General features: G+C 34.5%; 1 protein-coding gene across 1 annotated transcript; it reads right to left on the bottom strand.

Annotated features, from left to right (window-relative positions):
• Positions 1 to 9,767: 9,767 nt before the first annotated feature.
• Positions 9,768 to 11,328, bottom strand: LOC136821397 (uncharacterized). Its single transcript, XM_067077634.1, has 3 exons — positions 11,111 to 11,328; positions 10,259 to 10,420; positions 9,768 to 9,931 (listed from the first exon to the last, which is right to left on the bottom strand). The coding sequence occupies exons 1-3, from the start codon at positions 11,313 to 11,315 to the stop codon at positions 9,816 to 9,818; spliced, it is 483 nt and encodes a 160-aa protein (XP_066933735.1). The 5' UTR covers positions 11,316 to 11,328; the 3' UTR covers positions 9,768 to 9,815.
• Positions 11,329 to 11,374: the final 46 nt, after the last annotated feature.

The raw sequence follows: 11,374 nt of genomic DNA on the forward strand, positions 1-11,374 counted from the left end.
AGGTAAGGATTTGAGATTTCTTCAAGTATTTTGGCAGTTTTAGTGCAGAATTTTTTTATCCTTCAACACATCAATGTCTTCTACTGCTGTTCTGTAAGTTTTTTATTTGTTTTTCACTAAAATAGCTTTTGAAAAAATAGATTTTCATTGGCCCATATTTTGCATTTTCGGTGTCGTAAAATGTAGTGTTGAACCTTTTGAAACTTTGACTGAGATAAAATGCAGTATAGGAGTTATGTTATGGCTCAGAAGAAAGCAGATAAATTTTCCTTTTCAAAGATATATAACTTTTTAGCTGAAGTTGTTTTGTTTAAAAGTTATACCGGTTTGCGTAAAAGGTGACTTTTTATGAAAAACCACTGCGCGCTGTAGGGTCAAACACAGCGGTCGACAGCGGAGTCAAAGGGTTAAATGACAGTCAGCATGTCCCAAGCCAGGATAAAGACAGAGGGACCCATAGAGGACTGATTATCCTTTCATTGTAACATCGTCTCTCTAAGAGGAAAAGAGTTCGATCACTCTTTGTAGTTTGTAGGTCTGACAGGAGAAAACACTTTATTTTTTCATACCATATATGGTGAAGATCAGAGATCTGACCTCAAGGGCCTCAAGGAGAGAAAGTGTTGAAAATACTAAATAAAATAAAGAGGAAACATAAAAAGGGACTAATATTTTTATAAGTATACGTTTTTTCCTTTTTTTTTTTTTTTTAATTTTTCTGAATATATAAATCAAACCAATCAAACATTCTGTCAAGAAATGAGAATTTTTTGCGAAAAAGAATATATTTTAGTTATTTTAGTTATTTTTCTCACATTTTTCCAGCTGGTGTAAGAAGTCGAAACGAATAACGTTGAATGGGCGTTAAAACAACGTCGTGTACCTTTTCAAACTCGAATCCAGTCCCTTAGCTCGCAATACTAAACGAATGTTCCAATCGTTGATATAAAAAAAGTACTAAAAAGTGGCTCTGGGTACGAAATGAGTATTAAAAGAGTCATCATTATTCTGGCTCCAAATCTTTATTGTGCACCATTAGCATACCTACTTATAAAACCAAGATAGCAACAATGATTAATTGGAATAATGAGCTCTGTTACGCTAAGAAAATAGAGGTACATTTCCCTTTTTTAATTCATCAAAGAGGAGTAGAAAGTGATATTGATAGCTGAAAGTTCTTTTCGAAAGGTCTTATACAAATAATCTTTCGATAGCTATCGGTGCAACTCTTGTTTTCCCAGAATGCTCTACTTACCCTTGAGCCTTCTCTTTAAATGTTGAGCATCAAACAGCAAGACATCAAGTGCCATTTTGTACAAAGTACCAAGTCTTTGGTATGATCCGGCCGGGGATTAAACCAACAACCTTGCGCACCTTATTAACCTGTGAGGGTCTATCTTTTACACTACAGGTTGCTAGGAATAACCCAGTCTTCCTGTGAGCTGTTGAGAGTCTTTTGCTAGTTGGGATAGAATTTCCCGTCGGTGGGTGAGGATATCTTATATATTTTTGTTATCAACTCAAATACTTAGTACATTACTCACTGTGATATGTAATCTTCAATGGAAATGATGAAATTTAGGGAATGTTTTTGGCCAATTTTTTAAAGCGTGGCAAGGGTTTGTGATAGGGAGTAAAAGGAAAACGTAACACCGGGTTTGTTTACATAGAAATAATGTTGACTTCTCAATCGAAAATCTAAAAATGCTACAGTACCCATTTTTGCAAAAGTTCCACGTATGAATGTTTATTTGGAAAAACCCTTTCAAAATATGACAAAAAACATACATAGGTAATCAAAGTCATAAACAAGCATGAAACAATTATGTTTTGTTGTGGTCAGATGATCCTATTTACGTAAACAATAATTTCTGAGTAATATGTTGCCTACTAGACGTGGATTTTCCACGAAAATCATTGTACCAAGGCCCAAAGAAAAAGGCTGATGTTTCACTTCTTAATGTTACTTTATTGTTTATGCAGATTTCATTTTGTCAGTTGTGTAACAGGCTTGGCTTGATCGCCAAACGAAATATGGTGTAGATAATACTTTTTGAGTAGGCGATAAGCTGATGGTACACTTTCTTGCTTCTTAAAAAGTAGGAAATTACAAAAGATTTTGCCTGAAAACTGTTTTTATCAATTTTTACACTCTTAGAGTGCACTTTCTCTCATTTCGACCCTCGCAGTGCACTTTGGAAAGCCTTACAATGCACCCTTAATCAGCTAGCTTCTTTAAAAGTAGACCAAAGTTCGGTTCGGTACCTACAATTTGACCAATCAAGACCGTTCACTTACTCTTTGTTTCCCGCCATGTCTGGTGTTTGTTCTGATTGAACAAATCGCCGGTACCGAACTGTGTTTTACAGCTATGGTCTACTCATTCATGATGGTAAATTTTGGTAAAATTCAACTGTCATGGCTTGAGAAAGCCAAAGTAGATCTATTTAGCGTTACATGTCAGAAAGTGAAAAAGTCTCATCAACCATATTTGTCATAACTTTAATATTTAAAAAATGTCCGTCTGGGATTAATAATAAACGTTACTTTCGGCGCTGCGAGAGTACAAATTTTTAAAAGATTATTTTTTTGATTTTTTTTTTGCTTAGTCAGCATAAAGATGCACCACCTCTATGCTATATCTTAAAGCTTATCTTTAAGTTAGGATTTGTGTAAATCAAATTAAATTATTGATATGCCTACGCTTGGCTTGTTGTTTTTTAATTACCTCAAAAACCTTAATAGCTAGTTCCTTATGAGCTTGGTTTCTCAATCATACGAGGAAGGTTTCGAAAAAGATTATTTTATTGTCGTCGTATATACTCAGTTTTGCTACTTTCCTGCACGTCAACTTTTCTCTAAAGTGACAAATAAAGCAAGACTACAGTTGCCTCTCCATAATTCGATTTTCAAGGGACTTATAATTTCTTCGAATTATAGAAAGATTCGAATTATAGAGAGCATTTTAAAACTGAGGGGATCAGATTTTCAGTTCAAATTGCAGGTAGATTCGAATTATAGAAGTTCCTTCACATTGCATGATGTCAGAAATGGATAAAAACAGCAAAGAAATAAAATTTAACTCACTTAAGATTGGTTGTGTTTTTTTTAAGCAAAGTAAAATCCTTTAGTGAGTTCAACGGTATGTGACTTTCTATAGCGAAATGATTGGGTAAAAAAATAGGTTTTTTCAATAATTTGATACCCTCAATACAAAATACGGAAGCTTTGCAACCAATTAGAACAACGATCTGCTTCAAAGGTTGACATCGCATTTTATAAACTTACAAGACACCCCTATCTCACTGAACTTTGGTGGGTTAGAAATTTTAATGTTCTAAGACCGAGTCCAGAAGCGATGGTTTCAAAGTGCCATCTTTTCAATTGAGCTTTAAATAAGGATGAAAATATAGTCAGTTTTCCGGTGGGTTAATAATGTAGGAATTTTTCTCATCGGAGACGAAACTTTGACCATATTTCCAGTGGGATTGGTCTCTTCGTGTCTGTGAGACAGGAGTGTTACAAGTTTTGTGAAATCTGAAACTAAAATGACTATCCTGGATTCTAATATCCAGACAGATTATATCGCAATGCCTGTACTGAATCACAAAATCTAGATGAAAAGGATCAAGATATCCGAGGTAGAATCCCTTGCCTATAGCTCTGAATGCATACCATGCGCGGAGTGATCCGGATCGACTCGAAGATTATAAAAGATCTGAATTGTCTGAACTTTAACTTACAATGAAACTAATCGAAAACCGTGAGGGGGAATTTCTAATAACTTCTTGGATGCATTGCCAACAAAAAAATACTTTTTAAAACTGGTCACTTCCTTGTGTAATTAATGATGTTTCCACGTTTGGTATAGACGATGTTATTGTCCGTTACAGTGATAGTAAAGGCGGGAAAAAATGGCGGTATGGCGTTATGGCGGTATACGGAAAAAAATCGGCGGGAGAGTTTCGAAGAAACGGACGATAACTCTTTGGCATAAAAAAAAATTTGCGGTTTTGCTTGGACTAACCAGTGAGACTGGTTAGTCGCTCCGTGGTGAAAACTGCCTAAGTTTAAAGGCCGAGCTTGGTTCAAACGATCAAAAACACGCTGATAGAAGAAGACACAAGACAAAATGGCTGTGGCTTTTCTGTGAAAATCCAGCTCATTATGGATTTTTTCTTCTTGGTTCATTTGTTTTATTGAGACTTCAAGATAACTTAGTTGAAGGGAGTACTCTTTCCTCAAGTATGCTTCTTTAGAAGCTGTTTTTAAAATGATTTTTCAACTGAAGTCAACAGCAAAAAGACACAGAAACTATAAGGTAAAAGTCACTTTGTGTATTTATTATGAATCTTATGAATCACTGGCAGTGTGAATGCCCTCATATCTCCACTCTTAAAAGTTTTTCCATCTGGTGTTAGCAGTTCAGTTCTTGAAAATTTTCAAACAAAGTTTATTGTGGACTTTTAAAACTGCTTTTACCGTATGACAACTTTCACATTTCCTCAAAATTTGGGATTTCTCATTTTGATTTGAATTGTCAAGAAGTTCATTATCTAGTTAAAAGTTCAAGTTTTAGGTACTATGTAAAAATTATCAGATTATTATTCTAAATTTTTTTAGATAAGCTAAAAATCAGAAATTGGGACTGTTGGATGCATGGGAAAATAATGAGAATGTTTGTCAGTAATTTGCAGAGAGCACGATACCGAAATGAAATATTTGACACAGCATCCTGATATATCTTTGAGATTGAGACATAATATTTCAATCGACGTTCTGGGTATGTTGAGATTATGACTTGGAATATTTCACTTGACGTCCTGGTACAATTTGAGATTATAACTTACAATATTTCACTTGACGTCCTGGTTTGATTTGAAATTATAACTTATTTCACTTGACGTCCTGGTACAGTTTGAGATTATAACTTACAATATTTCACTTGACGTCCTGGTTTGATTTGAAATTATAACTTATTTCACTTGACGTCCTGGTACAGTTTGAGATTATGACTTGGAATATTTCACCAACGCCCTGGTATAAATTGAGACTGTTACTGAAGTATGTTATCATGATATGCAATTTTTCACTTGACGTCCTGATATAATTTGAGATTATGATTTGGAATTTGGAATTTACATCAGCCTTCTGGAATTAGTCGAGACTGTAATACAGTATTGTCGGAAGGCAGTTTAGAATCATTTGTTTATCATGATTGAATTACCTATTCATCAGTTTTTGTAAATAAGAAATTTAATGTCATTTAAATCTGCCTCAAGGTTTTTACTGATTGGTACTTTTCCATTTTACATAGTGGGAACCCCCCCTAACTTTAGGGGGGGTTGGAGGTTTTCAGAAAAATTTAAGCAGGTGGGGGTTAGCCTGCTCACAAATCTTAGGTGGGGGTTACCCTATACAGGTGGGGGTGACTTTTTTCAGGTGGGGGTTGGAGAGTTTATTTACTAGTTTTCTTATTTTGACTCAAAAACTTTCTTTCAACCTAGCTCATCATAAACGTATACATTGACAGTAAAAATCTATTTCTTCTCAAGTCTAATAATTATAACAAAAGATGTATGAAGTATAAAAAGCATAGAAATTATTTTCAAGTGATTAACCTTGCTTACCCTCAAAATTGTTAAAACAGTCAAAAACCTTTTTCAGGTGGGGGTTGGAAACTTTTCAGAATTTAGGTGGGGGTGGTCCAAGAAGGTGGGGTTGGGATGGTAGCATTTTTCAGGTGGGGGTTACCCTATGCAGGTGGGGGTGACTTTATTCAGGTGGGGGTTGGAGGGGTGCTGCCCACTATGATTTTTAAAGCTAATTTCTGGGGATTTCTTAACTTTTCTCCTATTTCATCCTCATTTTTAATGTCTCTTTTTGGGTAGAAAGAAATTCAAGCTCAAATCAAAGCAAGATCAACATACTGCAAAGCTTACAAGCTGGAACTTTTTTACTTTTTCCCTGCAAAAGTTATCATAAGATTTTTCATCCACTACTGTAAATTTTTTATCAAACAGGAAAGTCACAAATTCGAGATTGCAAGTATTTAAACTGTCAATGATTTGTATACATATCCTTTGTCTTTGAGCAAATGGTGGTGGGGAGAAAATACTATAGCTTTTTATTTACATGGACTTTAATATATAAAAGGGGTAAATATAAGGATAAAATCCTCAGGCAAAAAAACAACAAACAAACAAACTTACATGATTTGATGTTTTTTAAGAAATTTATAACGTGAAAGTTTAGATAGATATCCTTGTTGCAAAGAAATTACAAACTTATTAAAAGAATGATTGTATATAAAAATTGTTTTCTAAGAAAAGAAAGTGTAGTTCCAAGAAAATATAAAAGGAATAAAAGGAAGAGGATCTCCAAAGAGAACTAAAATATTTCTTGGAATCCCTCTTTCATCTCAGTTTCTCTCCCGCTCTTTTTTTTTGTTTTGATTTTTTCGAATACCGAACACAGTTGGCCTCGCATACGGAAACTCGAATTCGTACGATTTGGGCATCAGTTTCTGTATTTTGTACCAAAATCGTATAGTCTAAGACTGGCAACTCTACCGACTGTTAATTCTTTTCGGCAAAAAAACCCGTTTGCGAATTTTCTTCGGCTTTGGGCTTTTTTCTTAGATAGTGATTCGTCTTAGACTATAACATAGTCTACGTTTGGTAGTGTGAAGGTTTCGATCACAGACTAGTACCGCAATGGATTGTTCTCGCAGGGGTCAGGGAAACAAGGTGATAGACTTTTTACCCGCCAAACTTATATTTATCGACTCACGCTAACTTCTCAGACTACCCCTTATCTACAATCAAAGACAAAATATTTGAGAGGGGATTTCTCTGCATAATTTTAAACACTACAAATGATTTTAAAGCTTGTTAAAGTACAGTTTGAAAGTAGGGTTTTGACATTAGACTTAAAACTTACGAGCTTAAGACCTCAAGGTTCAAAAGCCCAATATTGTTCCAATTAAGAACGGTCTCCACTTCCGCAGACTGCGGTCGCACCTTTTGGCTTCAATTCTTTTTGCCTGGAAAAAAGTACGTCATAGAAATATAGCCCGTGCTTGAAAAAATCTATCAGTCTGATTATTATGTTTTCTTGTGTTTAAGCACTACATAAACGATGACTCGAGACGTTAAAAAAAGTATCAGACCCTTACTCCCTTTTGACATTGACATTGCATAGGCAATTCTTTTCTTTATTTTTATATTCAAGCTTTACGTCTCCAAGTTTGATACAGGCAACAAATACATACTGCACAAATTCATTTAGAACTTTACGTGTACACGATTCGCTTAGTTTTGTGATTTACGAGTTCAAAGAAAATAGTAATCGCAATGGCAAATGAATTCGAAGAAAAGAGTATATCAATTGGCTAAAAGCCCTCTTAGCAATAAAATATGGCAAAATTTAATTGTTTACTTTATATTTTACTCTCTCATTATCTCTTCCAATTTTTGGCAAAATGACAGCAATACACTTTTTCGACCGTAGTCGCGCGGTCAGGCGCGTGCAACTTTATTATTTAATTTACCACCCTAAACTCGATCAAATCCTTTTTTTACACTTTTTTCTATTGTCTTTAGGTGCGAAAAAAAGACTGGGACGGTTTCAGGGTGGTAAAACGGACAAAGAAATGCCCGCACGGCAATTGGCGGCTATGGTCGAAGAGGACGTATTGGATGGCTAAATACTTAATACACAACGTTGTTTTAACGTTTTTCTAACGTTCACAACGTCCATATAACGTTAGATGAACGTTTAAACAACGTTGTGTGCCAGCTGGGTTGTCTTCTTTATACTTTACACTCTCATTATCCCTTCCATATTTTGGCAATTTGCCAGCACTCTTAAGTGGACCATCTGATCGTGAACTTTGTCAAATATCAATTGTTAGCTTCAATAATTACACCATTGGATCTTTCAAATACATTTTTTAATTATGTTCATTATTTTTTGATAACATTTCAATTAATCACATAACTCAAATACTTTACCTTCTATTTCTGGGAACCATTAAATTCAACATTAAATTTTAAAATGATGGTTTCTTTTTAATAAAATACTGTCACAAAAAGACACATAAAGACTAAAACAATTTAAAATATAAAAAAGTTTCTATAAATATACATCATTAATGGAAATTAGGTTCGTAACCTAATCAAGGGAAGGAATTTTTAAAATTGAAATGGCTTCGAGGTATCAAAACAATTCCTGAATAAGAAGACACTTGATTAAACTTAAGCTGAAACAATCGAATTAGAAATATCTAGCCATCCAAATGGCTATTACCATTCTTATAGTAAGTATGAGCCCATTCCTGAAACAGTTCTTGCTATTTTAACAAAATGAGATGTTGGCAGCTTAGCATTTTTAATGATATACACGTTTTTTTATAAGAACATCCAAAATGTTTGAAGCCTTCGAATGTTCTTAACTTTTTGAGTTTCAAGCCTAAAAATGTTCTTAACATGTTCTTATTTTGACCATTTTGTGAGTATTTTTGACCCATTTCCCTAAGAAATCGAGTGTTTATGAGTCCACAAATCATTAAGATGTTCTTAACTTGTTCTTAACATTTTGGCCATCAAAGTTTTATGTTCTTATATAGTTTGTTCTTATAAAAAAACATGTAATGGTCTCCTGTTTTTTATCGCTAAAACTGCTGAAAAATAATACCGACGGGTCAATGAGATAAGGGCTCCACAAAGAAGGTAAATGAGTGGATACCACATCCACTCTTTTTCTTTTATAAGAACCATTCTACAAGAACAATGAGACTCAAAATCTCTAAAAAATGAGAACACTTTAAGAACAATGCTAAGCCTGAAATTAATGAATTTTAAGCACTTTAGGGGTCGAAATAGTAAAAACTGGGTAAAAAGCCTAAAATACCTCAGTTTCACCCTATACTTTAAATAAGAACAGGATAAGAACAATTTCAGGTTCAAAGTGCAAATAATAATGAGAGTAAAATTTTACTTGTTCTTATAAAAAAGAGAAGAGTGTATTGTTAAATCTATCATGTTCAGAGAATAAAAAAAGGATTTCTTTTAAATTCAGAATAAGCTGGTTGCTTATCGACATAATGCTGTCCTGAAAATTGTGAAAGTTGTTGTGTAGTCAAAGTACATATAAAATGTTAAAGTTCAAATAATATTATAAATTTTACGTTCAAAATATATACAAAAGTCGAAGATATATTAGCAGGGCCAGAAACCCAACTTGCGCACAACGTCAGAACAATGTTATTAACGTCCACAGCGCCTATGTATCAACTGATTCTGAAGGGCTTACGATGTCAAAATATTTCCAAAATATTCCTCGCCTTTCTCTTCAAAAAATAATTTATCTACAGTTGATTTTTCTGTTTTAAATTGGTATGTGCATGTGTGTAATTAACGTGTGTTAGTGTATTCATAATTAAGGCTCATAAATGGGTGATTCGCGTGGTGTTTGGTACGATATTTTGCTCATGTACTTTTGATATTTGTTTCAACCACAAAATGGTCCATATATTATTTGTAAGCAAATCATTATTTTTAAATTTTGAAGACAACGAGAAAAATAACTCAATTTCTGAATAACAAAACCGCTTACAATGTTGTATTTGATTGACTTCCCAAATTGTACTTCATTTCATTCAAAAAATGTTTTTTCACTGATTCCAGAAGTCGAACCAACAAAATACTTTATCTGTTCAACATTTCAACCATGGTTTAACCTAAGTCAAACTGTGACCACCACCTCAGACTCTCCACCGAACAGAATAGATACAATCATATAAAGTATCAACTTTAGCCGTGTATTGAGCTTTGATTTGGTAATCGTTGTGGTTTAGCTTGTCTCGGTGGTGGTACAGGGGTGGGACCATCATTTCCGATGTTGTTATTGTTGTTCAAGTGTTTATTATCTGCAAAACGGAAGATAAAAACAGAACACTTGATATTTTTCAAGCACTTTGTACGGAAACACCCGAAAACACCGGGCGAATTTCAAAATATAATGAACGTGGGGGGGGACCATATTACCGGAGGTTGGGTATTTTACCTTAAATCACCCATTATATACTGAAACCAAACTATTTAAGAGCAATTCAGCTTTTGATAGCTGAAAATATCTTCAAAAATTAGTAAACGGGTGGGGTGGTCGTAAAAAGAATGGGAAGAGGTTCCAAAAGAATTTGCGAAAACAAATAACTAGTGGGGGACGTTTATTCGGGTTATGAAGATTTACTCACATTGGTCATTAGTGGGCGGTATGGGCGCCAAGTTCAATTGTTTGAGTAAATCATTGCTTTCCTTGATTTTACTTGCTGGGGCGGATGGAATTAAAGTTACGCTTGACTGTCGTGGAAGGTTGGCTTGTTTTTGAAAGGTTGGACGAACTTGCATTGACCCCGCTAAGATATTTAAATTAAAATCGCTTTATAGCATAAAAGTTATACATTTTGGTCTACCTCGTCCCTGTGTATTCCAGGCATAATTTACGTTGTTGATTGACACCAGAGAATACCCTGGCGTTGGCTTATGTAATATCTGGCGCTACCAGTAAGCATATGCCAAGTATTAGCCAATGGCAAGGTATGGGAATGCATTTTGATAACTAATTTAAAAATTCAAGGGTTTAGGATTTATGCTTGGAATCTAGAATGACCCTTATGTTGAGACAAATACTTTGCAGATTGAAAAAGGGATATACTGTCTTATTCCATCAAGTCAAAGGTACAGTTCAGGATAAAAAAGATTTTTAGAATAATGAGTCAAGGCTGAAAACTTTATAGGGTGACGGATTATGCTTGGAGCTGAATTTGGAAAGTCAACAAATATGGGGTGTAAGGATATTCAAAAATATTAATTATTAAAATATTAAAATATTCTCATTAATTTTTCACTTTTTCTACCGTGGAAAGATTTGGCTTTCTTATAGCTAAGACATCCCTGTGTTAATAAAGACCCGGTGGGAAACCCACCCACTGAAAAATTTGGCCAAATTTCGTCACAATTTCGGTCCCACTGTGATTTCATCCAAAATCGAAATTAAAAGAGGAAAAACTTGATTGCAAGACAGGGGTTTAATTATGGCTGGTTACCTTTTTTTTTAATGTTGATCTTTGGATTTCTTGGTACCACCATTGAACCTCTCTTCATTGGTGCACCTTGTTGTAAATCTTGCCCCGCAGGAGGTAATGGTAACGCCTTCCTGGGGTGTTGATACTGTGGATGATCAGGGCAATCTGTCGCACCGTTCATGTCGACATATTTGACGTACTTTTCAGTGTCATTGTGTTCATCCATTTTCAAATATCCTTCTACTAAGAAACAAAGATAATTAACGACGAAAATTTATACAGAAA

The sequence above is a fragment of the Clytia hemisphaerica genome, unplaced genomic scaffold, assembly GCF_902728285.1.
Source record: "Clytia hemisphaerica strain Z4C2 unplaced genomic scaffold, Clytia hemisphaerica genome assembly, whole genome shotgun sequence".
NCBI lineage: Eukaryota > Metazoa > Cnidaria > Hydrozoa > Leptothecata > Clytiidae > Clytia > Clytia hemisphaerica.

Bases quoted from the DNA above. Each gene is read 5' to 3' on its own strand.
- LOC136821397 (XM_067077634.1), bottom strand. From the start codon at position 11,315: ATGGATGAACACAATGACACTGAAAAGTACGTCAAATATGTCGACATG. The intron at 10,421-11,110 runs GTAACCAGCCAT...TAAATATCTTAG, and splicing joins GATCAACATTAAAAAAAAAG to CGGGGTCAATGCAAGTTCGT. The intron at 9,932-10,258 runs GTGAGTAAATCT...TCCGTTTTGCAG, and splicing joins ACCGCCCACTAATGACCAAT to ATAATAAACACTTGAACAAC.